The sequence below is a fragment of the Lingula anatina genome, chromosome 1 (assembly GCF_051362555.1).
Source record: "Lingula anatina isolate TDL-2025a chromosome 1, LinAna3.0, whole genome shotgun sequence".
NCBI lineage: Eukaryota > Metazoa > Brachiopoda > Lingulata > Lingulida > Lingulidae > Lingula > Lingula anatina.
The window spans coordinates 56,052,177-56,078,153 of record NC_141767.1 but is presented as its reverse complement, the minus strand read 5'-3'; the positions used below and the strand labels follow the sequence as shown (position 1 = coordinate 56,078,153).

At 34.3% G+C, this 25,977-nt stretch overlaps 5 protein-coding genes across 10 annotated transcripts; 2 read left to right on the top strand and 3 right to left on the bottom strand.

The window, feature by feature from the left end:
* Window positions 1-1,564: 1,564 nt before the first annotated feature.
* On the bottom strand, window positions 1,565-8,816 carry LOC106166048 (putative NADH dehydrogenase). 4 transcript variants are annotated; one of them, XM_087004963.1, is made up of 10 exons: window positions 8,741-8,816; window positions 7,588-7,632; window positions 6,935-7,362; window positions 6,476-6,701; window positions 5,695-5,865; window positions 5,242-5,401; window positions 3,799-3,929; window positions 3,152-3,259; window positions 2,142-2,292; window positions 1,565-1,930 (listed from the first exon to the last, which is right to left on the bottom strand). In XM_087004963.1, the coding sequence occupies exons 3-10, from the start codon at window positions 7,348-7,350 to the stop codon at window positions 1,803-1,805; spliced, it is 1,491 nt and encodes a 496-aa protein (XP_086861089.1). In that variant the 5' UTR covers window positions 7,351-7,362; window positions 7,588-7,632; window positions 8,741-8,816; the 3' UTR covers window positions 1,565-1,802. The 4 variants fall into 4 exon arrangements, with proteins under 4 accessions (XP_086861089.1, XP_086861077.1, XP_013399908.1 ...); XM_087004951.1 differs by lacking the exon at window positions 8,741-8,816 and adding an exon at window positions 8,226-8,350; XM_013544454.2 differs by lacking the exon at window positions 8,741-8,816 and adding an exon at window positions 8,222-8,345.
* Window positions 8,295-8,807, bottom strand: LOC106166014 (tRNA-specific adenosine-34 deaminase catalytic subunit ADAT2-like). The gene has a single exon (XM_013544411.1). It carries the CDS (start codon window positions 8,805-8,807, stop codon window positions 8,295-8,297), a length of 513 nt encoding a protein of 170 aa, XP_013399865.1.
* Window positions 8,817-9,241: 425 nt separating the features above from the next.
* Window positions 9,242-15,164, top strand: LOC106166050 (uncharacterized). Of its 2 annotated transcripts, none has more exons than XM_013544460.2 (7): window positions 9,242-9,422; window positions 9,906-10,098; window positions 10,354-10,544; window positions 10,933-11,071; window positions 11,337-11,515; window positions 11,773-11,910; window positions 13,746-15,164. In XM_013544460.2, exons 1-7 carry the CDS (start codon window positions 9,408-9,410, stop codon window positions 14,223-14,225), a joined length of 1,335 nt encoding a protein of 444 aa, XP_013399914.1. In that variant the 5' UTR covers window positions 9,242-9,407; the 3' UTR covers window positions 14,226-15,164. The 2 variants fall into 2 exon arrangements, with proteins under 2 accessions (XP_013399914.1, XP_013399915.1); XM_013544461.2 differs by lacking the exon at window positions 9,242-9,422 and adding an exon at window positions 9,489-9,584.
* Window positions 15,165-15,364: 200 nt separating this feature from the next.
* On the bottom strand, window positions 15,365-22,542 carry LOC106166052 (uncharacterized). 2 transcript variants are annotated; one of them, XM_087004999.1, is made up of 9 exons: window positions 22,208-22,542; window positions 21,409-21,452; window positions 20,604-20,680; window positions 20,424-20,494; window positions 19,051-19,161; window positions 18,270-18,363; window positions 17,993-18,059; window positions 17,155-17,378; window positions 15,365-15,712 (listed from the first exon to the last, which is right to left on the bottom strand). In XM_087004999.1, the coding sequence occupies exons 2-9, from the start codon at window positions 21,434-21,436 to the stop codon at window positions 15,662-15,664; spliced, it is 723 nt and encodes a 240-aa protein (XP_086861125.1). In that variant the 5' UTR covers window positions 21,437-21,452; window positions 22,208-22,542; the 3' UTR covers window positions 15,365-15,661. The 2 variants fall into 2 exon arrangements, with proteins under 2 accessions (XP_086861125.1, XP_086861132.1); XM_087005006.1 differs by lacking the exon at window positions 22,208-22,542 and having other exon boundaries at window positions 20,424-20,510.
* A 147-nt stretch (window positions 22,543-22,689) lies between these two features.
* LOC106166051 (large ribosomal subunit protein eL6) lies at window positions 22,690-24,624 on the top strand. The gene is made up of 5 exons (XM_013544463.3): window positions 22,690-22,943; window positions 23,188-23,328; window positions 23,564-23,612; window positions 23,857-24,041; window positions 24,385-24,624. The coding sequence occupies exons 1-5, from the start codon at window positions 22,719-22,721 to the stop codon at window positions 24,544-24,546; spliced, it is 762 nt and encodes a 253-aa protein (XP_013399917.2). The 5' UTR covers window positions 22,690-22,718; the 3' UTR covers window positions 24,547-24,624.
* Window positions 24,625-25,977: the final 1,353 nt, after the last annotated feature.

The following is a 25,977-nucleotide window of genomic DNA, read 5'->3' as shown; positions in this document are numbered from 1 at the left end:
ACAAACTATGTCTGATTATTTTAGGGTCCCATATGAAGAAGCTTGTATCAGTTTCACTCTCCTGAAACCATGAATAATAAAAAAATATTTCCTACACCCCCCAAAAAGAACATTCGTTACCATCACAAATGCAAATCAAAATCACCCAGCGTCCAAACTCACTTTGAAAATTCAATAATTACTGGTTTTGTTTTTTTAATTTATCTACTGCAAGTATAATGTTGTAAAAAATTAATATTCTTCTGTATAGAGCAGTTATTATTATTTTTTGGAGCTACTTTAGTTTGCTTGTCACTGAATATTATTAAAAGGGGGGGGGGGAGGATACACCCAACTGTCAGTAAAATAAGCATTAAATAAACTATTTTCCAGTCTTGGTCAAAATGTCAGAAATGTCAAACTGTCATGGAATCAAAATAAATATTTTAGTCAACAACAGAAAACCCTGTTTTCTACTGTACCAAGTACTTGGGCAAGATGAAACTTTCTGACTTTTCTGGAGTTCATATGTAACGTAGTATTAGCCTAAGTTGAGTTACAGTTTAAATATTTATAAAAACATCCTTACGTCATATATAATTTACCATGACTGAATCACTACAAAATATATTGGAATGCAATATAAAAATTAACATTATATGGCTGGAAAATGTGTTACCAATAGGCTCCTTACATGATGTATAGACATGTAAAATTGAGACAGCCATTGATATTTGTTCTATACACGTTTTAAAAAATTAAATTCAAGTTTGAATTCATTCAATTTTACTTTTTGATACTTCAACATGAGAAATACATGAGAAATTGGGTTTGGGTGTATAATGTTAGGCGAAGTGCGCAAAAATAATTTTCAACAAATTAAAATTTCTCGTTATTACCAACAACCCAAATTATATGATTAGTTAAATATCTGATTATTTGGTCTCTGATATTTAGCTACAGTTATTTCATTGTGATCCTATATTATATCTTTCAGTTTCAATTACATTTCTTTTTAATAATGTTATGGCTTTAATACTTTAAAGAACATACATCCATTCTTTTTACCTATCAACTCTTTGTGACTTGTACTGCCAAAGACCAAACTCTTGAAGAAATCTTCAGCTGGCAAGGGTTCATACAATTTATATATCCATGAAAATTCATACAAGTTGATATTAAAACACCTCTTAACACAGCTACTGCAAAACAAGTGGTTTTAGGTGCATGTACAACGTAGAACAACTCGCACATTCTTGAAATTATCAATTCAATTGAATGACCTGTTCAATCTTTCATAAATTCTTCTGTTTAGTGGGTATTCTTCATCATCTTACTGTAACCATGTGAAAGCAGTCACATAATGCTTTTATTATGTTTATAAGTGTTTTTATCTGCAGACCACCTAATATATATATATATATATATATATATATATATATATATATATATATATATATATATATATATAATACTTGAAACAGAAAGTAATATAGTGTAATAGGGTTACTAATAGGTGAGCCCAAGAGCATTGCTGTAACAGAAAAAAGTACTAGTAACTTACATAAATACACATACACTTGCATCAATTTTTACAAAATACCATTTATTTTTCCTGAGCTTATTCTGAACAGCATAAATCAGAAAATTTAATTAGATTGAAATGACTAATACACTTATCATAAATAATGGTTAATTGTCACATATGGCATTAATCTTTAATTGAAAGCCAGTGATACCATAAAATGAAAATGCGTGCATCCCAGCATCAGTATCACTTCCTATGGTCCATGTGATACATTATAACATAGTTATTGTGCAGATTAAAATCTTGAAGTGTCTCTGCCATACAGAAGAGTCTTGGTCCAGTCAAGTGGTACTTGCATTCTGAGGCGCCAACTCCCTAATCTGGTAAGGTAAGCAGATCTCCACAAAACCCAGGAGGGAAAACCTAAAAGATGAAAACAAATCAAACCCAAATTAAAAATCCAAATGATAAAATCATTTTTTTCAATTACACAAAAAAACATTTATAACCTTGTATATCTTAGTAGGAAATGTAGAAATTTACTAAACAGCAGTCAATTTTTTTCATCACTTGTCATACTTGTTCTCACAGATTGTAACAGGGTAAGAAAAACAATTTGCAAATTGCATGTTACCTCTTAGCTTCACTTCGGGCATATCAGTCAAGGCTTTGTAGTCTCCAATATAAGCCAGCATGCCAAGGCTCTTAAACACAAATGGCTTCACATCTGCAGGGTTTTTTTCACACAAAGCCTTACAAATATACCGTCCCTGTCTTTCTGCAACCTAATAATAAGCAATGGTTTACAAATGTGGTATAAGTCAGCAAGTAGATTTAAAAAAAATTAACTTAAAGGGATAACAACTCTTCATATGAGATCTATATTTCACAATAAATACATTGTAATCTACTTATAGAAATATAATATATTCTATTTTACCACAAAAACGGCAGTTTTAGCAATTAATCTGAAATCTGTGCTTGTCATCAGACCATGTGACTTCCACAGATGGCTATACTCTGTAATAATCTCTTAAGAGATTATTTCAAAAAATCAAACTTTTTAGAAAAACAGAGACTAACTTTGAATGTAGAAATGGATTTCTTAACCATTGGTAAGTATGGGGTAATTGTTGTTTACCCCAGAAAAAAATCATTTTTTGGTCAAAATGGACAGTTGTTATCCCTTTAACATCATTTGCACCCAACTACCTTAAAGGGACATTGCAAAATTTTACCTTAGTGGATGTAAAAGTCTTAAAAAGGTTTCCATTTTTTAAACTAAGAGTACATACAACACTTCTTGTTGAAATTATGTAAGGAGAATTGATACTTTTAGATAATTTTAAAAGATAAATGACATGAATTAATGTTGCTTAAAACCTAATTTATCACCTCATGACACCCCTCATCTACTTAGTACTGTCAACCATTTTCATACAATTTTAAATCGCACACAAAAAAGAATCAGTGCTCAAAGTAATGGTTGGATTTGAAAAACCCATGCTTCAGGGTGGGTTAAAGGGGTTCAATACTTTACAAAGGCCTATATGCAGTTGACACTTTGCCCTTTTCTGTCCCTTCAGACTGTACACACAAATTGCATTCTTAAACATAAAACATTCATTGATAATAATACCATACCTGTGCAGTGCACGGAAGAGGCATGTGCTCTACTTCAGCACAATCTCCCAAAGCATACACATTGCCAGTGGGGTCTCCCAACACTCGAAGGTACTGGTCTGTCATTATCTAGAACAACATAAGCTGATTTTCATCACAAATGTTTACCAAGTAGTCCTTAAAAGATAACTGAAGGTCTTTTAACAAAAGATGAGATAACAATACAAGTAGATATTCAAGTTTTTGTTATGATGTCTGGCAGTTTTGACACCTGTAAGAAGTCATATAGGCCGGCATGGCATTTTTTGACTTAAGATTTTGTTTTTTTGGTGTGCCAAAACAAAGAAAGGTTTAGTCGTGAAATTTTTAGCATCTGTTCAAAACTTATTTTCCTACAATACCTGAAACTTCATTGCAATGTGTTCAAAACTGTTGAAGTTATTCAATTTTGAAATTAGATACTCTTTTAAGCCATATATAAAACACTTTATATCATGCACCCATAATAATAAGTGGTACTTGGATCTTCTAAATATGATGCTTACAAACAATATCATCTCAATTTATCAAATAATGCAACAGTATGATAAATAAATAAACACCAGGGAAAAAAACAGAGAGAGAGAAGACGTCCGAATCTTTCAGGAGTGACTGCATCATGTAATTACCTGCCCTCTGTTATTTTTTGGAGAGTCTAAAAATTGTGTGAAAGGTCTTGGTGCCAGACCTGCACTCCACACAACCAGTCCACAGGGAATAACTGTGCCATCTTGGAGAGTTACACTATCTGCTTTCACTTCTAAAAAAAAAAAAAACTACTACACCTGATTTCCATAAAATCTTGGTCACTCCGTTGTTTGTTATTCTTATCAATCAGTGGGATTAACATTTTGATTACCAACTGGTTTCCCATTAGTCAAGGGGGTTAAACTCCCGAGGAGGTATGTTGTGTATATTGATAATTCTAGGATTTTGTCTCTTTGACACACTGTATATTTGAAAAAATATGTCAACAGAGTAACTACATATCTTGGCTTTCTTTATCCCAAATATTCCCATGAAATATAACATAAGTGCTTACTTATGCCCTACTTTGATGAGCCATTTGATGCACACTGAAATCTGGGCATAAGTAAGTTCAGCAATTATGTTATATTTCATGGGAATATTTGGGATGAAGAATGTCAAAACATGCAGTTCATCAGTTCACATGTTATTTTAAGTGTTCTGTGTGTAAAAGAGACAAAATGTCAGGAATGTCAATGTACTCAACATACTGTCTTAGAAGTTCATCCCCCTTGTAAGTTTAAAGGGATAATAACTCTTCGTATGATATCTATATTTCACAATAAAAACATTGTGAACAACTCATAGAAATATAATACATTCTGTTTTACCACAAAAATGGCAGTTATAGCTATTATTCTGATATCTGAGCTTGTCTTCAGATCACGTGACCTCCATTGATGGCTGTACTCAGTTATAATCTCTTAAGAGATTTTAACAAAAAACCAAACCTTTTAGAAAAAAACCAGGGACTAACTTTGAATGTAAAAATGGATTCATTAACCATTGTTAAGTACGGGAAAATTGTTGTTGACTCCAGGAAAATTCATTTTTTGGCCAAAACGAAGAGTTATTATCCCTTTAAGTTGTAAAATATCACTTGAGACTGGCAAATTTAAAAGCAGTCTTAACTGACCAAATATCGAACCTACATATTATGTCTGTTATTTTTGTCTTTAATAATTCTCATAGAGTCATACCAGTTGGGATGGATGAGATTTGGATTATCATACGTAGCAACACAGAAAGACAATACAGAAATATATTCATTTTAGTGTCATGCTGATGGTTCTGTCTAGTTGTCATCTAGACTTGTCCACAACAGAGCTTTCAGTGACGAACTCTCACTCTGTGATGTTATATCATTGAGTGAATACCTCCCCTGATGCTACATTTATCTACTAGGCAAAATCCCCAGCAGGATACTATAGAAGTAAACAATCTAACACAGAAAGACAAAGTTCAAATTAAATAACACATTTAAGGAAAAAGTCAAATGATGCATGAGAATATTCTCTCTATATATCAGTGAATATTGCTAGTACCTGTTACATTTGATTTGATCAAGTGAAAATTTGGCCTTTCCTTAATTTTCCTTTCTGCATATGCTTGTAGTCTTTTATCAAAAGAAGCCAAAATTTGCTGAGATTCAACAAGTGTGGTCTGAATTTCGGCTTTTGTATTCAAGTAAAGGCGAGAAACATCCTGAAAAAGTAAGTTTTAGCTAATTAAAATGAAATTACAGAACTGTTTGGTAAAATAGAATAAGATACCAACACAAACTAAACTAAACCACTCCAAGGTTTATATGCTTCTAAGCATTTCTATCTCATGGGTTTCTCTGGCATTAATTTTACTTCAGTGAAGTTGCAATCAGTAGTAAATTGGCAAAGAGTAAATTATTGTCATTTGTTTTATAATATATCGAAAAAACAAAATAATATTTGTGCATATTAGTGACTTATACATTATTTTTTTAACAAGAAAAGCTGTCATACTGTCTTAATGAAATCATAGAGTTCTGCCCCAAATTCTATTCCTGTTGGACCACCACCAACAATGACTGTATGCAGAAGTCTTTGTTTCTCGGCTGGTGAAATGTGTGGTTGCAGAGCAAGTTCAAAGTTACTTATTATTCTTCTACGGATTCTTTGAGCATGTACAATTTCCTGAAATGAATGACAGCAGAAAGTGAACATATTATATTGGCAATTTCATAGTAATTGTATAACAAATTTCAATACAGAAAAGAATTTAACAGATACAATGAACCTGCATAAACTAGGCTTTTATTAACAAAAAATACTAAATAAAGGATAACATGCTTAAGATTCTGATAACAAGGCATGTATTATGTGGGTGTCTTATCTAATGAGTTCCCATTGAGTATCATTGACTATCATTTCACATGGTTCATTGTAGTCCCACCATATCAGGCATTGAATAAATGACAGAAATATAAAATGTATGTTAAGGGTTAAAGGGAATCAGTGTCATGATATATATAATATCAATACAAATCATACTTGAATTTTTCATCATTTCAGAATGTCTCATTGTTACTATTCATACACGAAACAACAACCTTGTGCACTATGGGGAAGGAACAACTATGCACAAGAGATATTTTGACTACAATTAATTCATTCATGCAATGGGGTCAGATAACCAGTGTGTGTGTGTGTGTGTGTGTGTGTGTGTGTGTGTGTGTGTGTGTGTGTGTGTGTGTGTGTGTGTGTGTGTGTGTGTGTGTGTGTGTGTGTGTATCAGTTTACCTACCTTCAGAAAAATAGCATGTTCCTCAACACCTGGGACATTAAATGCATTGCTTCTGGCACCCACAGCAATCACTAGCTTGTCAAATTCCAGTACATATTTAGACCCAGGTTTCAGTGAACTTTCACATTCCAAAGTTTTCTCTTCAAAATTTAGTTTGATTGCTCTTGCCAAATGAAAATGGTCCGATTTTCTAAAGCCACTGTTCCTGACTGGCTCAATGATTGACCTGAAATACAATGTGTTCTGTATCAAAACTTGGTTGCACACTATACCTTCAGGCTATACGCGTAACTATCTAAATCTATTGACAGGGGTATACAATAATATGATATACACTCACTTTAAGCTGGTAAGCAATTGTTCCTTGTATCCATCAAACTCTGCAAAGTAGTTTGAACAAAAATCAAATTTCTTTTCTTTAAATAAAAGTGAAGTTTCACCATGACTAATTGTTTTTACCTGAATTCTAGAGTTCCAACAGTGGTACTACATAACAATGGCGTGAACAAGAAATGGTTCCTTGGACTGACCACTATGACATCATACAGCTTTTTATCTATGTTCTTCAAAACACTATATCCGCCCCAACCTGTTCCCAGAATAACTAAGCGTTTTCGCCCAGAATTTTGTGTTCGGATAGGAGATATCAAAGGTTTACTGCCAGAACTGTCTCCATCCTCTGGGGGATCCTTTGAGAATGCACCTGATAGTAGCTTATAAAGTTTTCTGACAGGATTGTCACAATTCATAGGAAAGGTAACATATTTCCTGGATGACAGATATTCCTGGGCAGAGATATCTTTCAAGCTTGTCTTGACTGACTTGGTTATGAGGAACCTTGGAACTAGCAACTGTGCTCTAGACAGAAGTTCCATGCCTTTTGATCCCTGATGAAAATGTACACAGCTGTATACAAGTGAAGTGCAAGCCAACTACATTGTAATTCACTTTATTTTATTTTAAGTGAAACTATTAAATAAGGATAAAAATAATTTATCACAACAACACTTTGTTATATGAGATATAACATACATACTTTAAAACAAATGATACTGCCCAATGTATCTAGAGCTGTTTAAATGTTTAAAGTACAGATAGGAAATATTACTCACCAGTTAATTCTCTGTAGTTTCCTCTGCTATTTCATATACCCTGCACTGAAAAATATGATATCACCTTATGCTGAAAGCACAATTTATATAGACTTAGACACATTTCATCATCATGTCACATCAATGCAACAGAAGTGAAGTATTACTTGGGCCAAAAACATGACCAACACATTTGCACAAGGATGCAAACCCACTTATCCTTGAATGACCTACATACTGTAGTCTCTCACAATAAAAGTATATGTATAGATCTAAATGTAGCAATCCCATCTACTATGTTGTCACTGTCATGATGTCATAGAATGCAATTTGCTTCATTTTTGGAAGACATAGTGAGTGTAAAATTTATACCTTTGCACCAGTAATTTTCTTGTTAAATGTTATTTGCCCTGAGAAGGTTATGTGAAGCAAAATGGGTCATGATTTTGCTCTGATAAAATGGCATTTAATTGCGGCAGGTGTCTGCCAAACAAGCACACTTTGCTGTACAATATTACAGCTACTGTGTATGTGGGCTAAATACAGATGATAAACAAATGCATGGACAGGCAAAACAAATCTGACAGTGATGCTGAATTTATATTTAACAAATAAACAGTACAAATAAATAACAAATAAACAAATACATACATACATACATTGCACGTCACATGATCTTGAAAATCCTACAGTTTTGCAATATTTAATATCACAGACACTCTTTTAAATCAGATCTTTATCTTTTTCTTGCCCTCTGGTGCAGTGGGATTTTCATTTCTATAAAACTCTTTCAAAAGTACAATAGCCTTCTCCTTCAACAGGCCAGTGATGCATTGGAATTTCAATCCAAAGTTGGGTAAATCATCTTCACAAACTGTTAATACTGAACCACATCCTCCAAACCTGTCATTTGCACATCCAAAAACAACAAGAGGAACTTTCAGCACTCTTAGAGCCCCAGCACACATAACACAAGGTTCAACAGTAACATAAAGTGAGGAATTTTCAAAAACCTCTGCTGCTGTCTTTTTGTTTTTCTGACACCAAGCAATCACTCTGTCTGCTGCAACAAGTTCTGCGTGTCGTGTTGCATTTTTAGTTTCATTTACTTCATTGCGTCCTGTAGCAATGCACTGATCTTTGTAGACAAATATACACCCAACTGGAACTTCACCTTGAGTCAGAGCTTCTTCTGCTAGTTGTAAAGCAAACTGCATCCAATATTCTGAGGTTTTGGACATGGCATTAAACACTGATTTTTAAGGCTGTAAAAAGGCAAAAAAAAAAAACAATTTAACGGATGTTATCTTAGAATAGCAATTATGTAGATCTAGAGCAGTTTTAGCCCAAATACACTCCAACTGAGAAGGTGAATTTAGTGAAAGCTGGCTTATCTAGGTAGCTTGCCTCAGTTTTCGGCTTTTTGTCTACTTACTGCGATACATGTAATTACGGCCGAAAACTGAGGCAACAATTAAGGCACTCGAAGTGTCCAGAGAAAAAGCATAATATGGATGTTGGATAGGTATTTGGGTAATATCTGGATAGTTACATTGTGAAATGCATCATTACCATGCTACTTAAAAGATAGATAAGCATCCTGATTGCACGAATCCTGTGCAAATATAGAAAAATACAAAACAACATCGTCTGCTCGCTTACCTCATGAACCGACATGCTTCTTCGACGGAACTCGTGACGTCATCGATTTGTAACCTTAGGAATCGATGACGTGCACGCATATAGCTGCAGTTAACAGGGGAATTCGCTCCGTTTTACACGGATTTGGATGGATAGCATCCCAAATTAACAAATTTAAGAGCATCTAGAAACCAGAAATCATGAATACGTTTGTAGTAAGTATATGTTTGGTTCCTGCGAGGTTTTAACGGTCTTTTGTAAGTTGAATTACCCATCGCGCCCTTCGCACAAAGCCGACCGCCATGTAAATAATGAAATCAGTGTATAAGGTTTTAAAGTAGTTGTACTTGAAAACATGTGGACTACATAGTATGAAAGTAATGTTGTTTTTGTTGATGTCATTAAAATTTCACATAGCTTGTAACGTTATGTCCAGTTCCGTTTCGAAATAAATGCGATTACAATGTTGCTTTTAAGCATTTTCCAGTGCAAAATACATTTGTTGTGGCAGCGAGTGCTTTTACATGCCTACTACTTGCCTACTAGTATGCCCTATCCTTTTTTAAAGGATTTAGTAAAGACCATCTAGGGCCAACTTAGCAATTAATTAAAATAAGCGAAATTTGACATATAAAGATAATAGTGAGAAACTACTGGTCAAAGTACTTAAGCTTTATATTCAATTTCAAAATTCTCAGACACATCCAAGTGTAAGGATCAAGGGAACAGAAAACAACTACAACCCAGTCCAGTGCATAGACCCCAACTGCTTAATCAAACCGCTTCATATGCACTGCCCTTTTTGTGTGAAGACTGACTCTTATCAGGATCCAGTTATCCTAAAGGCACATTACAGAGTAAAACATGTTGACAAAGGACTCGATTTTGCAGGTAATGTTAACATATTATACCAAATGGATTTTTTTTACTTTTTGATTAATAACAAGAGAATGGTTGAATTGGTATGCTTTTCTAAAAACAAAATAAAATATTTTAAAAATGTTCTTCATTTGATGTGCAATCGTTGATCCATAGTTTTTTCTCACAGACCCATCTGTGAATGTAATACAATATATTTTTTATCAAATTAAGGAGGTTAATTAGTAATATATATTGTGTAATAAGCATAAATCTTTATAACTGTAGGTTTGAAAATCCTGCGATGTTGTGACCAGTGTGATATTGTGGGTGCCATTAAAGGAGAGAAGAAATTTAAGGGAGCACATTGGCATTGCTACAAGTGTCGCAATGGATTCAACCGGAGAGATGAAGCTCTGAAGCATTACAAGACTCATTTCCGCAACCCACAAACAACCTTCCAAATTCAAGTTACTCAGGTATGGAAAAATCATTGAATCATGTTTTAAACTGAGAATGATAGAAGAAGAATTGCGCCATCCTAATTCTCTTTTTTTAGTCCATCAAAAATTTAATTTCAGACTGAAACCCAATATAATATTTGAGCCATTTTTGTTGTAGAACTAGTTTAAAGCATCAAGATACTCTATATTGGAAATGGATTTTATATATATATATATATATATATATATATATATATATATATATATATATATTGTAAGTAAGAGTCAAATAGGGATCAGAATAATCACTTTTGCATACAATTGATAATTATTGTTGTTTTTCTTTTTGAGCTATTATAAGTATACTTCTATAGAAACACTTTCAAAGACACGGCTTGGTGACTCACTTTTATATCTATTTTAGGAGGTAAACCAAATGATGAACATGAACCAAGAGAGCCAGCAGGCAGCAGACACAATCCATGCCACTGTGACTGCAGGGGATGAACTTGCTGTTCACCCAGTGTTTACTGAGACTGTGATTACAAATACACCAGGGAATGGTGAGGACTGTTTGTGAAATTCATAACTTGGATGATTATTTTTTATCACTTTTGTAAAGCAGTAATTTTGTTTATTAAAGTTGAAGTCCTGCAAATTTCTTGAAATTTGATGGACTTCTCTAGGATTTTATTAAATTTTTACGGGTTCTGTTTTTTTGGAGGGGGGGGGGGGGGGCACCCTGTATTTCTCATAAAATTTGTTGGCAGAAGCAAGCTTTAAGGTCATGTTACCTTAAAATAAACATAGTAAACCTACATATTTAAGGCCTCTTGAGCCCATCCAATGTCAGCATTGCCAATGGAAAAAATTCAAATGAAGGTGAGGTCCAAGTGGCAGTAGCTGCAAACGAAACTGTGGGGACCTCTGACCCACACATTGTGATCATTCAAGAAGAACCACTGGACACAAACCAAGAAGCAGATTCTAATTCATATGCGACACAGGTTTGTTATAATGCTGTCTTTAAATATTGAAAACAAATACAGCTCACTTTGTTTCACTAGTCTGGTACAAGGCTAGAATAAAACAAACATGACAGTGATAATTAATTATAAAGTATCAGGTGGGGGTAGGTCACATCAGTCAAAACTGTTTTTCAGTTGAATTGTCAAGCAAAGATTTTGAAAACAACATTGTAATGAAATTTATTATTCCTAATCAAGTGTTATGTAGTACTTAATATTTTATTGTAAAATTTCAGTTGAATGGCAGTCAGGGAGATGGGTCCTTTTTACAACAACAGGTGGAACAACTTAAACAAAAAAATGAGCAGCTGAAGTTTGAAAAGACACACATAGAGCAGGCATTGAGATCAGAGATACAACAGCTCAAGATGCAGGTAAATTATATAATTTGAATGAAAATTTGTAGCTACATTGCATTAAAATTGCATTTGGTTGCTTATAATGTTCGTTTGAAGGAAAGTTTATGCACATTCAATTTTTATGTACAGACACAGATGTGTCTGTACATATTGCCATCACCTGCGTCTGTCATCGCCGTCGTCGCCGATGCCGTCACCGTGCACTTTCATTGTAAACACGATAAGTGGAAGGCAGTTTTACTTTTTGGCTTTATATTTACAGAGCTGATAAATATTCATAAAACGCAGATCAAGTTCGAAAATCAGCATGATCAGGCCATTATTGTAGAAGTTATGCTGTTTTTTCACTTTTCAGCATATATGCAACACTGTAAACACAATATAAGAAAAACAGATTGGCCAATTGTCATTAAACTCACAGGAGTGATCAATCTTGCTACAATGCAGGTTGAGTTCGAAAATCAGCATAATGGGGCCACCATTTTAGTAGTTCTGCTTTTTTTTTCACTTTTCAGCATATATGCAACACTGTAAACACAATATAAGAAAAACAGATTGGCCAATTGTCATTAAACTCACAGGAGTGATCAATCCTGCTAAAACGCAGGTTGAGTTCGAAAATCAGCATAATGGGGCCACCATTTTAGTAGTTCTGCTTTTTTTTTCACTTTTCAGCATATATGCAACACTGTAAACACAATATAAGAAAAACAGATTGGCCAAGTGTCATTAAACTCGTAGGAGTGATCAATCCTGCTAAAACGCAGGTTGAGTTTGAAAATCGGCATAATCGGGCCATTTTTTTAGAAGTTGTGCTGTTTTTTCACATTTCCTCAGATTCAATTCTTAGGCATGTTAACAGTCTCATTATTTAATTAATAAGATATGTAAAAGTGTTTGTTTGACATTTCCTGCATCTTTAGAACATTGTTAGTTGATTTTGTAAAAATAATGGTATACTTGTTATCGTGTATTGTGTTATAAAGTTTCAAAAATGGAAATAAACTCATATCATTGCGGTTTGTCAGATTCAAACATTCACCATGTTCAGAATCTCAGAATGGAAGAAATTGGACATTTAACACTGTTTTATTGATATAATTCCCATCTCATTAATTTTTTTAGTTGATCATATAAAAATGGCAGTAAACTGTTAATTTTGTTTTATGTTAAAAAATTGTTAAAAATGTAAAAAAAAAAAAAACATTTCAGAACAGTGCTGTCTTGTTTACATTTTGGCATTTTCAAGTTGTGACTTTGAAGTTCCATGGGCCTGAAGACCCATGCTAGTCACATTTTCTGAAAATCCATGATACGTATATTTTATTATTAAAAATTGATGGTCATTATGCTGTTAACCATTATGTAATATTGCATCAGAATAGAAGAAAACACAATTTTGGGTGCTGCTGCCATGATGACCATTATGGGAAAACCATGTTACTTATGATTGCCAAACTTTCAAAAAAGAAATACAGGACTAAAATGCAGCCTGAGTATGAAAAGCAGTCTAATCGACTTCTTTTTCTGGAAGTTATACATTTTCAAAGTGTGAACTTGAACTCACATGGGCCTGAAGCTTGTTACACATTTTACTTACATTGGTATTACCTGTTGAGCATAATAAAAATTTGATGTTGAATTTGCAGTTTAACATAATGTACTTTTGCATCAGAATTGACAGTAGCCTATTTAATTCCTGCTTTTTGTCTGTACATTTGACAGCTTTGCTGCCTTGTTTTTTCTGGAAATGAATGTTAATTCTTGGTAACATTTTATCTTTGAATGTGTTCTGATGTAATATAAATTGATCTTTAAGTTGCATTTAAAAGCCTTTTTCTTTGTGTCAGATTCAGATGCAGTCTCAAGAAGTCGTAATGTACCAGCGACGTGAGCAAGAACTTCTTGGTCAGTTGAGTGTTTCTTTAGATGATAAAATTCAAGATATGATCACAAACCTACAGAACCAGCATCAAGAGTTACTGCACCAACAACTGGCAGAAGTAAAACGGGAGTTCACTTCACAACTGCATGCAGCATCAGAAAATACTGTGACTGTCACATTTGGGGCATCAGAAGCCAATCAAGACACCACGTCAGATGGACAAAGGACACTTATGATATCTGCATCCAATGATATTGACACAAGGAATCTGGATGAAATTACAGTTACAGAATCCGAAAATAGTTCCAATAATACAACTTTTTTTGTCATCGATTCTGTTCAGGGTAGCCATGATGAAACTCAAAAGAATAATAATACCGAATCTAGGAACAGCAGCAATCTGAACACTTCACCAAGAACATCAAAACGATTAAAGACTAGTTGAAACATGCAAAAAAGTATCAGGGAATGATAGTGTTTTTTTCTTTTTGTAAATGTTGTATATTTGTTGTATATTTGTAATTGTAATGACCTTTTTAACATCAAACTGGTTTTATTAGCTATATAAATGTGTAAACAAATTAATGTTTTTTTTTTTTTTGTACATGATTTATAGACATGCACAGGACATTTTTGCACAGCTCCAATATCAAAACTGCAGCACAGGCATGTTTAATTATCAAAGTCGTGTGTTCCATTCCTTAGTCATTCCTTCTCTCTAGTAGGTTACTTTGATTACCTCTGTCGCTGTCCAACACCTTTTATCACCCCATAAATGCCAATTATATTTTTTGTTTTACTTTAAATCTTCTGCACTTTTTTTTTTCCAAAAAATGCAAGCAGTTTAAAAAAATCAGCGGGATCGATATTTAGAAAGTTACTCTGCATGCGTTTTAGTGTCGTTTTAGAAAGGAGGTAGAAAATCTTTTTTTCTTTTGCGTGTATTTTTAATTTATATCAAACTTTTGGCCTCCATTTTGCCTAAAAGTAATTGTAGAGTAACTTTCTTTAAATGTCTTTGTTTAATATCTTTTTGTGCCATCACTGATGTTTTATTTCAATGGTGTGACCCAATTACAGGAATGGAACATGTTTCTTACAAATCTGGATTGAATAATCTGAGATGAAATTAAGGGAATGAAAAGTTTTTTGGTCAGTCCCAAACACTAAGTGTTTTGCTTGTAGATGCTAATGAAATACAAGTATTAAGGAATAGTGAATAACCATAGTTTTTATGATCAGGACATCTTGTGCTGTGTCAGGCTTCCAACGTCTTTTCTCATGCAAGCAAAAACAATACATCATGTATATTTCTTTTGAAATTGTTGGTGACATGCTTAACAAAACAGTACATATTTAAATATAAAAAATGTAGGTGAAAGTACCCAAATTGTTTTTTACATGTGTATTTAATTTTTTACATCTATGTACTTCTAATTGAGTGGTAATCATGACTGAGCGCTAATGAGCTCAGATTAATGGTTTCTAATAGTAGAAAGATGGATAAGTAAAGCAAGTTCTAGTTGTTTATATTTTTCAGCTGCAAATTCAAGTGCATGTAAATCAACAAATACAAAGCCATGATAAATGAAAATGATGAAAAAATTTATATTTCCATAATTTTGACCTGAATGCATCATACAATTTGTGATACCTTTAAACTAAAGACTGAGATGAATTGGACATGGAGCTGAAACATCACAACCTTATCCACAATTCTGATAAAATGGTCAACGCTTGGTACTTTTCTTTACTTAAATTAACATTATGACCTCTGCTAATGTAGTCTCCAAAGTGTCCAGTCATTGCCATAGTCAAAAGAACTGACACACGCTTAATATCACTCCTTAACTTTTATACAACGGTTTTGGATCAATTTCTTCAAGGATTTGTGTCAATAACTAAGTCACGGCTATTTTCTGTGTCCATACTCTCACTGTAAAAAATAATTTTAATAAAATAAATTTGAATAAAAATTGGAAAATGCAGTCAACATACAGGTATCCATAAGTAACTAGAGGATCAGAGAGGCGATACCGCCTCCGGATATTGTACCACCAGCTGGAGTAAGCGCATTCGTATGGAAAACCAAAAACAAACAGGAACAACCACCAGTGTTGTGTTTGACAAGCTCTTCAAAATGCAATAAACAAGACAAGAAATATACCCCTTCCCCCCAAGAAAAAAAAAAAAAAAAAAAATCACAACTTTTATAAAAATCGTCTGATCAAGCCAATTTTCAAGTTCAGTGCATGGTGAAAAGTAAGTCAAAGGTCAATTTCAAGGTCACAGTTAGATTGTCAGTATATGACTTCCTATTCAAGTTCAATAGAAACTATGGGCGTATCTCTGCTAGTTTTGGTGATATAAGGGATGGAAAAATTGCAAAGTTCAGTTCATGGTGAAAAGTAGGTCAAAGGTCAATTTCAAGGTCACAGTTAGATTGCCAGTATATGACTTCCTATTCAAGTTCAATAGTAACTATTGGTGTATCTCAGCTACTTTTGGAGTATTTCACATTTTATTTTCACCACTGAATATTGCTCAGTTGTGCTTTTTGATATAGCGCAACTCCTTGAACGTATCGCAAACAAAAAAATGGACACCACCTTCAGTATTGCACTTGACAAGCTCTACATAATGCAAAAAACAAGAGGTCTCTAGCATTTACGGTTCCAGAATTAGGGAGTTTTCAGTTTTGGCATCTTATGGCCGTTTCTCCCATGAAAATGCACCGATTGAACCCAAACTCCCAAAGATGAAAGGAGTCCCTAATTGCATCCCCTCACTATAATATGAGTGCTAAACTCTGTGTAGTTTCTGAAATTTGGCACAAATAAAAGTTTTTTTGCAAAAAATTCCCATTTTTAGAAAATTTTGGCCTGTTTGACCTTGAAAAAAAGGTCAAAGGTCAAATCCGAAAGCATATTTGAAATCCTCATATATGACTTTCGGTCAGACATCTATACTAATTTTTCCCATAATTCCTTCCGTTTAGGAGATATATAGCATTGAATTTTCAAAAAATTTGACAAGGGTGCATTTCATCGAGTGCCACGCCCAAGGGAATGCACCGACTGAGACAAAAAAACCAGGGGGTTCAAGTTGAGATTATATGTGACCTAAATCCAAGAGATGGGGACACAGGTCCGTGTGGTCTAGGAGGAGAAGCGGTAACGGTGACTTGTATGCCACGCCACCCTGCAGAGCCGGCGGAGCTCACGGAGCCGGCGGAGCCGTACGATACGGGTCGGGACTAAAACCATGAGTACCGCCAGCGTACACGCTGGTGGTACTAATGAAGCTGAGGATTATGTTGCTTTAATATGTTAGAAGCTTTTAAAGAAATCTAAAAAGAAACTTCTTTCAAAAACTTGCCTGTCTGGATTTGAATTTTCATTGCTAAATATGTCCAAAGGCATATTCAAGGATGGCTTTTCAATGACCATGAATGACGGCTTTGCAGGTCTGGAATCAAGATGCCGTTCTATCTCTTCTCGACTCATGGAACCAGATAAATTTTGATCATCTTTTTTTGCAGCTGTGCTATCTTTTTGTGCTTGCGTCTGCCTGGGCTTTGATCCTTTACCAGTCTGAGCTATAAATGGACATAACAGAACTACGAAATCTCAATTTGGCTCATTTTTCTGGTTCTGAGACTATAATAACTATATAGAACAAATTACCCAAACTGAAACTGCTTTTGGGTACTTCATGTAGGAAATTGCTCATTCTATACAAATTATGATTGATGAGGAAAAATATGACTGGCCAAAGTACCTTTCTTTTTAAATGTAAACGTGCAAGTACAAGCAACCTGAAGCTGACAAACGAAACTAGAACCTACATGAGGTAAAATCAAGTTAAAAATCACAAAAAAAGGCATTACTTTTAAATAAGTATTCTGTCAGTATTTTGTCAATATTAAAGTGCATTTTAGTAGTTGAGATAAATCCAACTAGTTTCAAAGAAAAGTAATGTTTGTTTTTCAGATGCCCAAAATCATCCGAGTAATACATTTTAAAGAAAGCAAAAACCACCTAGTACCTAAGCGAGGTAAATTTAAAAACATAACCTGGACCATTTTAATCACTTACCTCCATTTAATCCCCATGCATCACTAACTTCAGAATGTCAAAACAGTGACTAGTTATCTGTTTAGTTATCTCAACATTACATGATGTCATAATTAGCTAAAATGAAGGAACTTACCTGGCCTGGCTACTTTCTTTGCCGTTTTTGCTTTTTTCTTTGGTGGTTCAGAATAAGATGATGATGCCTTAAAGTAACATCAAATAAAAAAAAATGATATCATACAGAGTAGTTAATAGTATGCTTTATACACTATAACAATTCATTTAGATAAAAGAGGAAAATCATCTAAGAAATTAGGAAAAAAGAATCTTCTTATCAATAAAAATCTTAAACAATTATTGCCTAAATATAATACTTAGAAATATACATTATATACAAAGTGCGACATATTTACCATGAGAGAGGTCTGGGGCACTATACCACTCAAACTTGCCATACCACTTAACATAGCACTGGCCTCTGTTCCAAGAGAGGAGTTGGACTTTTTCCTGTAATAATGTCTTGATGTCAGATTTGACATTCAATTCGTTCAATCCACAAACCACAGACAGGAATAAGTATACAGCAAAGATGGCAAATATACAGACACCAAACAGCAAATAATATGTCACACAGTTATCCATTTAATGCATCAATGATGACAGACCACAAAAAAGGTTTTTGTCAATTTTTAATAAATATTATACAGTACTTGACAGCATCATCACCACTTATTTCTTTTCTGTGTTACCGACAATGTGGACATTCACAAAATGTTACCAGCACAGGCCTTCAGGCCTTTGGGAGTTCAAAGTTACCTTAAACATGCTTATGTGTGAAAAAAAGAATTCACAAAACCAGTACTCAAAAAAAAAAGAAAAAAACTTTTTTTTGCTCATCAACGCTACCTTTGTATGTCAATTCTATTAATCACTCAGATAAGTTTGAGGAAAATAAGTCACAAGATTTTCCATTTATTTTGTTAAACAGTGACAAGTGCACAGTGACGGTAACACCAATGGAGACAGACAAAGGTAAAGGCTACATGAACAGACGCAGGGTCTGTACATTAAATCATGCAACTAATTCAATTATAAGTCATAAATAGTTGTCATTTAATGTATAGTGGTAATTCTAGTTTTACCATGCTATTCTCTATCTAGGTGCATACTGAATTTTTTTTAGTTTTTATTTACTTTTTACTGCTGCCCTCCTTCCCTCCACCTTCATCATCAGTGGACACTACTTCTGACTCACTAGAGGAGTCTTCAAGCTTTTCATACTGTAGAAGTCTGTCCAAAAGAAAACTGAAAGCAAGAAACAACTTTAGGATCAAATCTTGGCATTTACTACAGATTGGGTTAGACACATCAAATAATAACACACTGAGATAAAAATAATTTCAAATTTGGTATATAATGGCCGATCATGACACATACATAACTAGATGGTGTTGATGGGTAGCCATCGCATATCCCCACACTTCCCCATATTATCAAGAGCACCTCACCCCTAGGGACCACTTACCACAAGCACGTATACACACACGTACACACACACATACACACACATCACTGCTTCATCCAAAGGTATTTAAAAATATGTATATATATATATATATATACAATGTGAAAAGAATTTAGAATCAACCAACCCCCAGGGACAGCCCAACCCCCTGTTGCACTAAAATTCAAAAGTGCCCATGCACATCTCTGATGATGGGTATACTAATCAAGTTTCAACTTCCTACCTGCAATGGTCTAGGAGAAAATAGCAGAAACTACAATGTGAAAAGAATTCAGAATCAACCAACCCCTGGGGACAGCCCAACCCCCGGTTGCACTAAAATTCCAAAGTGTCCATGCACATCCCTGAAGATGGGTCTACCAATTCCCAAAGTTTCAACTTCCTACCTGCGATGGTCTAGGAGCAGATAGCAGAAATTACAATGTCATAAGAATTTAGAATCAACCACCTCCCAGGGTACAGCCCAACCCTCTGTTGCACTAAAATTCTTAAGTGCCCATGCACCTCTCTGATGATGGGTATACAAATCACTAAAGTTTCAACTTCCTGACTCTAATGGTCTAGGGCAGATAGCAGAAATTACAGTGTGAAAAGAATTTAGAATCAACCATCCCCCGGGGAAAGTCCATCACCCTGTGGCACTAAAATTCCAAAGTACCCATGCACATCCCTGATGATGGGTCTACCAATTCCAAAAGTTTCAGTTTCCTATCTGCAATGGTCTAAGAGGAGATAGTGAAAATTACAATGTCATAAGAATTTAGAATCAACCACCCCCAGGGTACATATATCTGTGCACATTAATGAAATATAATATGCACCCATGGATTAAGGGGAAAACCTGCTGGCCACCTATTTTGGCTGCGATTGTTCCCTTTTAATTTAGACACTGGTGGTACAATACATAAACATATTTCAAACAGAATTTGAATAAGACAACAGCATGTAAATCTCATTCAATCTATCAAAACATACAACTTACAGGTCTTTCAAAAAAGAAAAAAAATACTGTAAAAAGAAAACTAACAGGCAATACATATACCTTTTATCTCTTGAAACTTTCAGTAGTTTCCTTTGTGCTTTTCTTAATTCTTCTGTAAAACACTCCTGTTCCTGAAAAAGGAACATACTAAAAGTTAAAAGAAAAAAAAGAAAGTGATTTTTATTCCAAGCACATTATTGTCTATCATCACAGCTATTTTCAACTAATTTGAGTACTTACAAAAATCAGATACTTAAGTTTCCTCTTCAGAACCCTGTATTTCTGCTTGTAGTCTACTTCAGGTGTTGAATTAGGATCTGAAATTACGTCATGGCTATTGAAATTTCTTTAAAAAATTTCTCATAAATTTATAATGATTTTAATTCATGATGTTTTAGACTTATGCAATAGACTATCGTTATGATGACAAGAAAAGAATTAATGATGACGTTATAAAAAAACTCGAGTAAAGGAGAAATTTGAGAACCCGATTTTTCAATTTTCACCCCAAAATTGAATTATGATGTCACCTGTAAGATGACATGCCTGTAAATATTAATTAATTTAGTCATTTATATGTTATCCAAAAGAATGTACACGTAAGGCAGTAAATAAGGAGCATTTGGCAAATGTTTACAGTATCCTCAAGTTGATCTGATATAAGCTTAAATGCATCTAAATTAATGGGTTTGCAAAACACTTATACCAACAAGTACAATATCAAGTTAAGCTTACATATAGAACTTCAGACATACCAACTTTACCGGTAAAAGACCTCCAAATCTACTTCTTTAATTTGAAACACATTTTTTGAACAATGGTATCAACTTCATTATAAAAAGTATGACATGTTTTTAGACACAAATTAACATAGTTTACCAGTCTATGGCTATAAGAACTACGGTAGTCCCATGCCACATGCTAGTGGAATTGAAGACAGCCAGGCAAAATTTTGTGCCTTTGCTCAGTTACTGTCCGTTTTTGATTAAATATGACATTTTACCACAAGAAAATTTATATTAATTCCTAATTTCATTCTATTTACCTTGACCATCTTGTGCAACAGGCATCATGTTATAATCACCAAATCTGGAAAAATATCTCAAATTAAAACACACAAAAATATAACTCATGATGATAGTTTCTCACGCAGTACTTTCCACTGAGCAGTGAGGAATTACTCTGGTACATGAAACCTCTCAAATGAAGAGGTAGCTTACATACAAAGCAAGCCTATAGACTCCCTGTATAAATCACTACTACCAGCTTCTTTCAAATGTAAAAAAAAAAAAAAAAAAAAAAAGAGGTTAAAAGGAACAAGTAGATGGATATTAACTCACTCACAGCTCTGTTGATGGGAAAACTGGTTGACTTTACAGGAGTATGCGAGTTGAGAAGATGAAGGGTAAGATAATAATTTGAGAGCTCTGGCACCATGGCTGGTTCTGCAACTGGCTTTTATTACACACTTTTTGAGGCCTTTGCTTTCATGTGTTAGCACAGCCAGTACATATCAGAATTGTTTATAGCATGAATTTCGTGCTAGGTTATATCAAATTGTGTCTGTTCAAATATCATTTTTTTGGAAATAACAAAACAAAACCCTGCGGTGTTTCTTGAAGTTATACTACTGTATTTGAAAATATGTGGTGGCATTTGTCTGGTTAAGAGGCAATCATTTGGCATGCCATTCTTTTTGTTAATAGTATGCATCTCTTTATCTTATTTTTCATTTTTAAGGAAACGCACCTCTATAAGCTGCAATTATAAAATGAAAAAACAAAGGTACTGGGCATAATTTCATTAGCTAAACAAAATACTTATGACAACAGCGTCAAACCTACCACGCTCTGTGTCCCAGTGTGTAATCGTCATACTTTTATGTGTACATTTTTACGTCATCATAGTTGTTGTTCCAACAAGTGCCCGTATGGTCTATCTTTTTACTTGTGGGCCAATGTGAGTATGGCAATACGATGAAGTTAGCTGATGTAAATCCATGAAAATCTCACTGTTGCAATGACCATCGTTTTTTCAAATAGATAAATAAAAAACATATATCTATATTTTATACAGCTACTTGGTTATTATATGAATCTAAGTCCAAGTTCACTGGTTTTGGGTATAATTTACAGTGTTGGTATACAAATGATATGTTCGGTCAACATGTCTGCGCCCATGGGGTGAAGCTGGATCAACTATAACAAGACTTTAGTCCCCGTAAACATTAAAGTGAATACTAAATATGATCGCAGTCAAAGTATCGTAATTAGTAGATATTTTATCATCGTATTTTATTTCATATTTTATTTCATCTTTCAGTTGATGTTTTGCATTGTTATTACATTTTCATAGATGGGAACTGACAAGAAACCCCGTAAGCCCCGCAATTATGAATTGGGCGGGAGTGGCATCATGCGCTTCTCCAGCGCCAGAATGTACAAGAAGAAGGCCGTGTATAAGTTTGCCAAGCCAGGCCAGAAGAGAACTGATAAAGCAAAGAGTGAAACTCGTATGGTCAAGAAACAGATTGGGGGTGACAAAAATGGAGGCACTAGAACTGTCCGCGTGACAAGAATGGTGAGTTGTACCAAAATGTTTTACTATTTTGTACTATTTTTGACAATCAATAAAGCCAAGGTAAGCTTTTTGTGATTTCAGACATATCTCAGTCATTATTAGAAAACTTTCTGTTTGTAAGGATGAGTGTAATTGCTAAGTCACATGCCAGAACAACATGCAGTATATTTCTCTCTTAACACTTGGGGTTTCACTTTTATGGATTGGTAAATCTTTCAGTACAGTACTGCATCTTTTTTTCCAGCCCCGTTTCTACCCAACTGAGGATAGACCACGCAAGCTGAAGACCAGGAAGAATGCCTTCAGCCAGCACAAGAGAAAGTTGAGATCTTCCATTACTCCTGGCACAGTCTTAATTCTGCTTGCAGGCAGGCAAAAGGGAAAGGTGTGAAATCTTTAGGCCATATACAGAACTCACTAATCTATGAAGCTTTCTTCTGTAACGTGATAATCATTAAATGTATCATAGAGCTTAATTTTACTTTGCTTCAACTGTTTAAATGTATTTGGGCAATCTTTATGGTGCGTCTTCTATCCCAAGGTTTGTAATCTTTTTGAATAAGGCAAATTAATTATTCTGAAGATATTTTTTTTGTAATTTTAAGTTTATATATTTGCAGAGAGTGGTTTTCCTCAAGCAGCTTGGTTCTGGTCTGCTTCTTGTTACAGGTAATTATTTGGATGTCGATAAATAAACATGCCTAAGAAGCCCAGTGCACCTTTATGTAATGCTTGATTTTAGATCTACAAACTTATTTTACATGAAATTACTTACAATAGAATTTACTTTTCAAGGTTAGAATATGTGTAACTGTGAAAAACACTTACAGGATGTATTTACCAATTTTAGTAGACTTTCAGCCCACAAAGTTTTGCATGTGTTTAAAATCTTATGTCGACTCCTATTTAACAGGACCATACCATATAAATGGCTGCCCTCTGAGGCGCATCAACCAGGTGTACGTCATTGCCACCAAGACCAAGATTGACATCAGCAAGGTCAAAATCCCGGACAACATCAATGACGAATACTTCAGAAGGAAGAAGCTGAAAAAGCCTAAACACACAGAGGGAGAGATCTTTGACACACAAAAAGAGGTAAATGTTCATTTTTTTTTCTATTACTCCTTTGATAGTGATATAAAATAGGATATCTGAATTTAAAATAAGGATGAAAGAACAAAATTTAGATTTTACCATTTTAACCCATCCTCTTGCTCCTCCAAATATAATAAAGATTTTTTTGTTCTTTGCTAGTTTTTTCTTAATAAGAGGGCAATTATTTCAGTTTGTACTTTCCTCGGTTTAATCCATTTTGTCCAATTTGAAGTGTACATATCCACCACCCTCGATGATTATATTATGAAACCAGGGAAGGGGGGGGGGGGGTAATCTAACTATCTGCAAGTTTTTGGATTTACAACTGCCTCTTGGTTTTTAGGTGTATGCTGTCAGTGAAGAACGTAAGAAAGATCAAGTGGATGTTGACAAGCAAGTTCTGGATGCCATCCGACAGAGTCCGGACAAGAAGCTGCTCTTTGGGTACTTGGGAGCCATGTTCTCCTTGAAAAACAGGCAGTACCCACATGAAATGCAATTCTAAGGGACTGAAAAAGTCTAAATATTTGTAAATTAAAAAAAGAAAGACATTAAAGAAATATAAAGAAAAGATAAAAAAGTATTTTTTTTCACTGTTTTTGCTGCTATCCCACTGTTATTGAAAAGGCTTGTTTTTTTGTATACATATTTAACCTGTTCAAATTAAAAATGCGGGAGCAATGGGCCAAATTAACCAATGTTTAGATCCACTAGAAAGAGGCCATTAACTAGAACCAGTTCACCTTGTAGGCCTATGTAGTGTGAACAGCATACTGGGATAACAGAACTCCACTGCATTCAGATAGCATTTAATAGTCCTGGCCTTGGATAAAATGAAATGCTCGGTAGTCTTTGTATTCATTTCTAAAATATCTTTCACCCTTTCTGCCGTACACTAGTTTTTCACTGACATTTGGTTAGATTCTACCATTGTGTGTAAAATGGTCCATGGCAGCCATAAAAAGATTACAAATCCAAGCTATTTCTACAATACATGGCTTTTGGATAAAGTAGTACAAGTTTGATGTCACCCCACTCGTTTTCTGGGACACTCAATTACATCCTAGCAGTTAAGATTGCATTATTTTCATTTTAAAATACTTGTACTGCATCGCGCACAAAAAAAAAAAAAAAAAAAAAAAATGCAGTAAATATCAACCAGAATAGATACACTTTACCTTCAATTTTTAGCCAGATTTTGGGTTACCCGAAGCAAAATGGTCTGAGTATTGTTAACATGAAGCAAAAGGGTGTCCTTATTTATTAATGGGGTAGGATAAATAATTACTTTTTTTTTGGAAGTCTCTTAAGGAACAGGTAATTTTAGGTGAAATGGGCAAAAAAGTTAATTTCTGCTGAGAAATTTGAGCTCCGAGCATTCTTTAGGTCAGTAATTTCAATATTTTTGGAATTGCATACAACGCTTGTATACTACATACAGCAACTATGTGCATGTATATACCTGTATTGAATACAGCTGGGTGAAGCACAAAATTTTAAAAAGTATTTTCTATGAAGGAAATGGCGTTAAACACGTGACATCTCACAACAGCCATCTATATTGGTAAAATGACAATTTTTCAAATGGCCGACAAATCGCCCTAACAAGAGTTTCATCATGATCGACAATTAAAGGATCCTTAGTTTGTAATATGCCTTTTCTTGTGTTTTTAGTTGTAAAATATGAGTTAACTGTAAGCTCACATGGTAACTGAATTTGCTGTAAAATGTACCAATCTCAGTTTTAACATCAGAAATTGATCCTTCAAGCCCTAAAACACAAGAAAATACACATCACACACTATAGTACCTTTAGTTGTTGTTGATGATGAAACTCTAGGTAGGTCATTTTGGCTGCCATTTTGAAAACTGACATTTTAGCAACCTAACCAATTGCTGTAGAAAAGAATGATTGTCACATGAGCGCATTCTCAAC

What these genes read in the sequence shown, in the direction of transcription:
- LOC106166050 (XM_013544460.2), top strand. An exon ending in CAAAGGACTCGATTTTGCAG is followed by an intron (nt 10,099 to 10,353) that starts GTAATGTTAACA and finishes TTATAACTGTAG; the next exon opens with GTTTGAAAATCCTGCGATGT. An exon ending in TCCAAATTCAAGTTACTCAG is followed by an intron (nt 10,545 to 10,932) that starts GTATGGAAAAAT and finishes TATCTATTTTAG; the next exon opens with GAGGTAAACCAAATGATGAA.
- LOC106166051 (XM_013544463.3), top strand. Translation starts at nt 22,719, where the DNA reads ATGGGAACTGACAAGAAACCCCGTAAGCCCCGCAATTATGAATTGGGC. An exon ending in CTGTCCGCGTGACAAGAATG is followed by an intron (nt 22,944 to 23,187) that starts GTGAGTTGTACC and finishes CTTTTTTTCCAG; the next exon opens with CCCCGTTTCTACCCAACTGA. An exon ending in CAGGCAGGCAAAAGGGAAAG is followed by an intron (nt 23,329 to 23,563) that starts GTGTGAAATCTT and finishes ATATATTTGCAG; the next exon opens with AGAGTGGTTTTCCTCAAGCA.
- LOC106166014 (XM_013544411.1), bottom strand. Translation starts at nt 8,807, where the DNA reads ATGTCCAAAACCTCAGAATATTGGATGCAGTTTGCTTTACAACTAGCA.
- LOC106166052 (XM_087004999.1), bottom strand. Translation starts at nt 21,436, where the DNA reads ATGATGCCTGTTGCACAAGATGGTCAAG. An exon ending in AACTTAAGTATCTGATTTTT is followed by an intron (nt 20,495 to 20,603) that starts GTAAGTACTCAA and finishes TTCCTTTTTCAG; the next exon opens with GAACAGGAGTGTTTTACAGA. An exon ending in AAGGAGGGCAGCAGTAAAAA is followed by an intron (nt 18,364 to 19,050) that starts GTAAATAAAAAC and finishes ACATTATTACAG; the next exon opens with GAAAAAGTCCAACTCCTCTC.
- LOC106166048 (XM_087004963.1), bottom strand. Translation starts at nt 7,350, where the DNA reads ATGGAACTTCTGTCTAGAGCACAGTTGCTAGTTCCAAGGTTCCTCATA. An exon ending in CAAAAAATAACAGAGGGCAG is followed by an intron (nt 3,260 to 3,798) that starts GTAATTACATGA and finishes ATGTTGTTCTAG; the next exon opens with ATAATGACAGACCAGTACCT. An exon ending in GCCCGAAGTGAAGCTAAGAG is followed by an intron (nt 1,931 to 2,141) that starts GTAACATGCAAT and finishes TTCATCTTTTAG; the next exon opens with GTTTTCCCTCCTGGGTTTTG.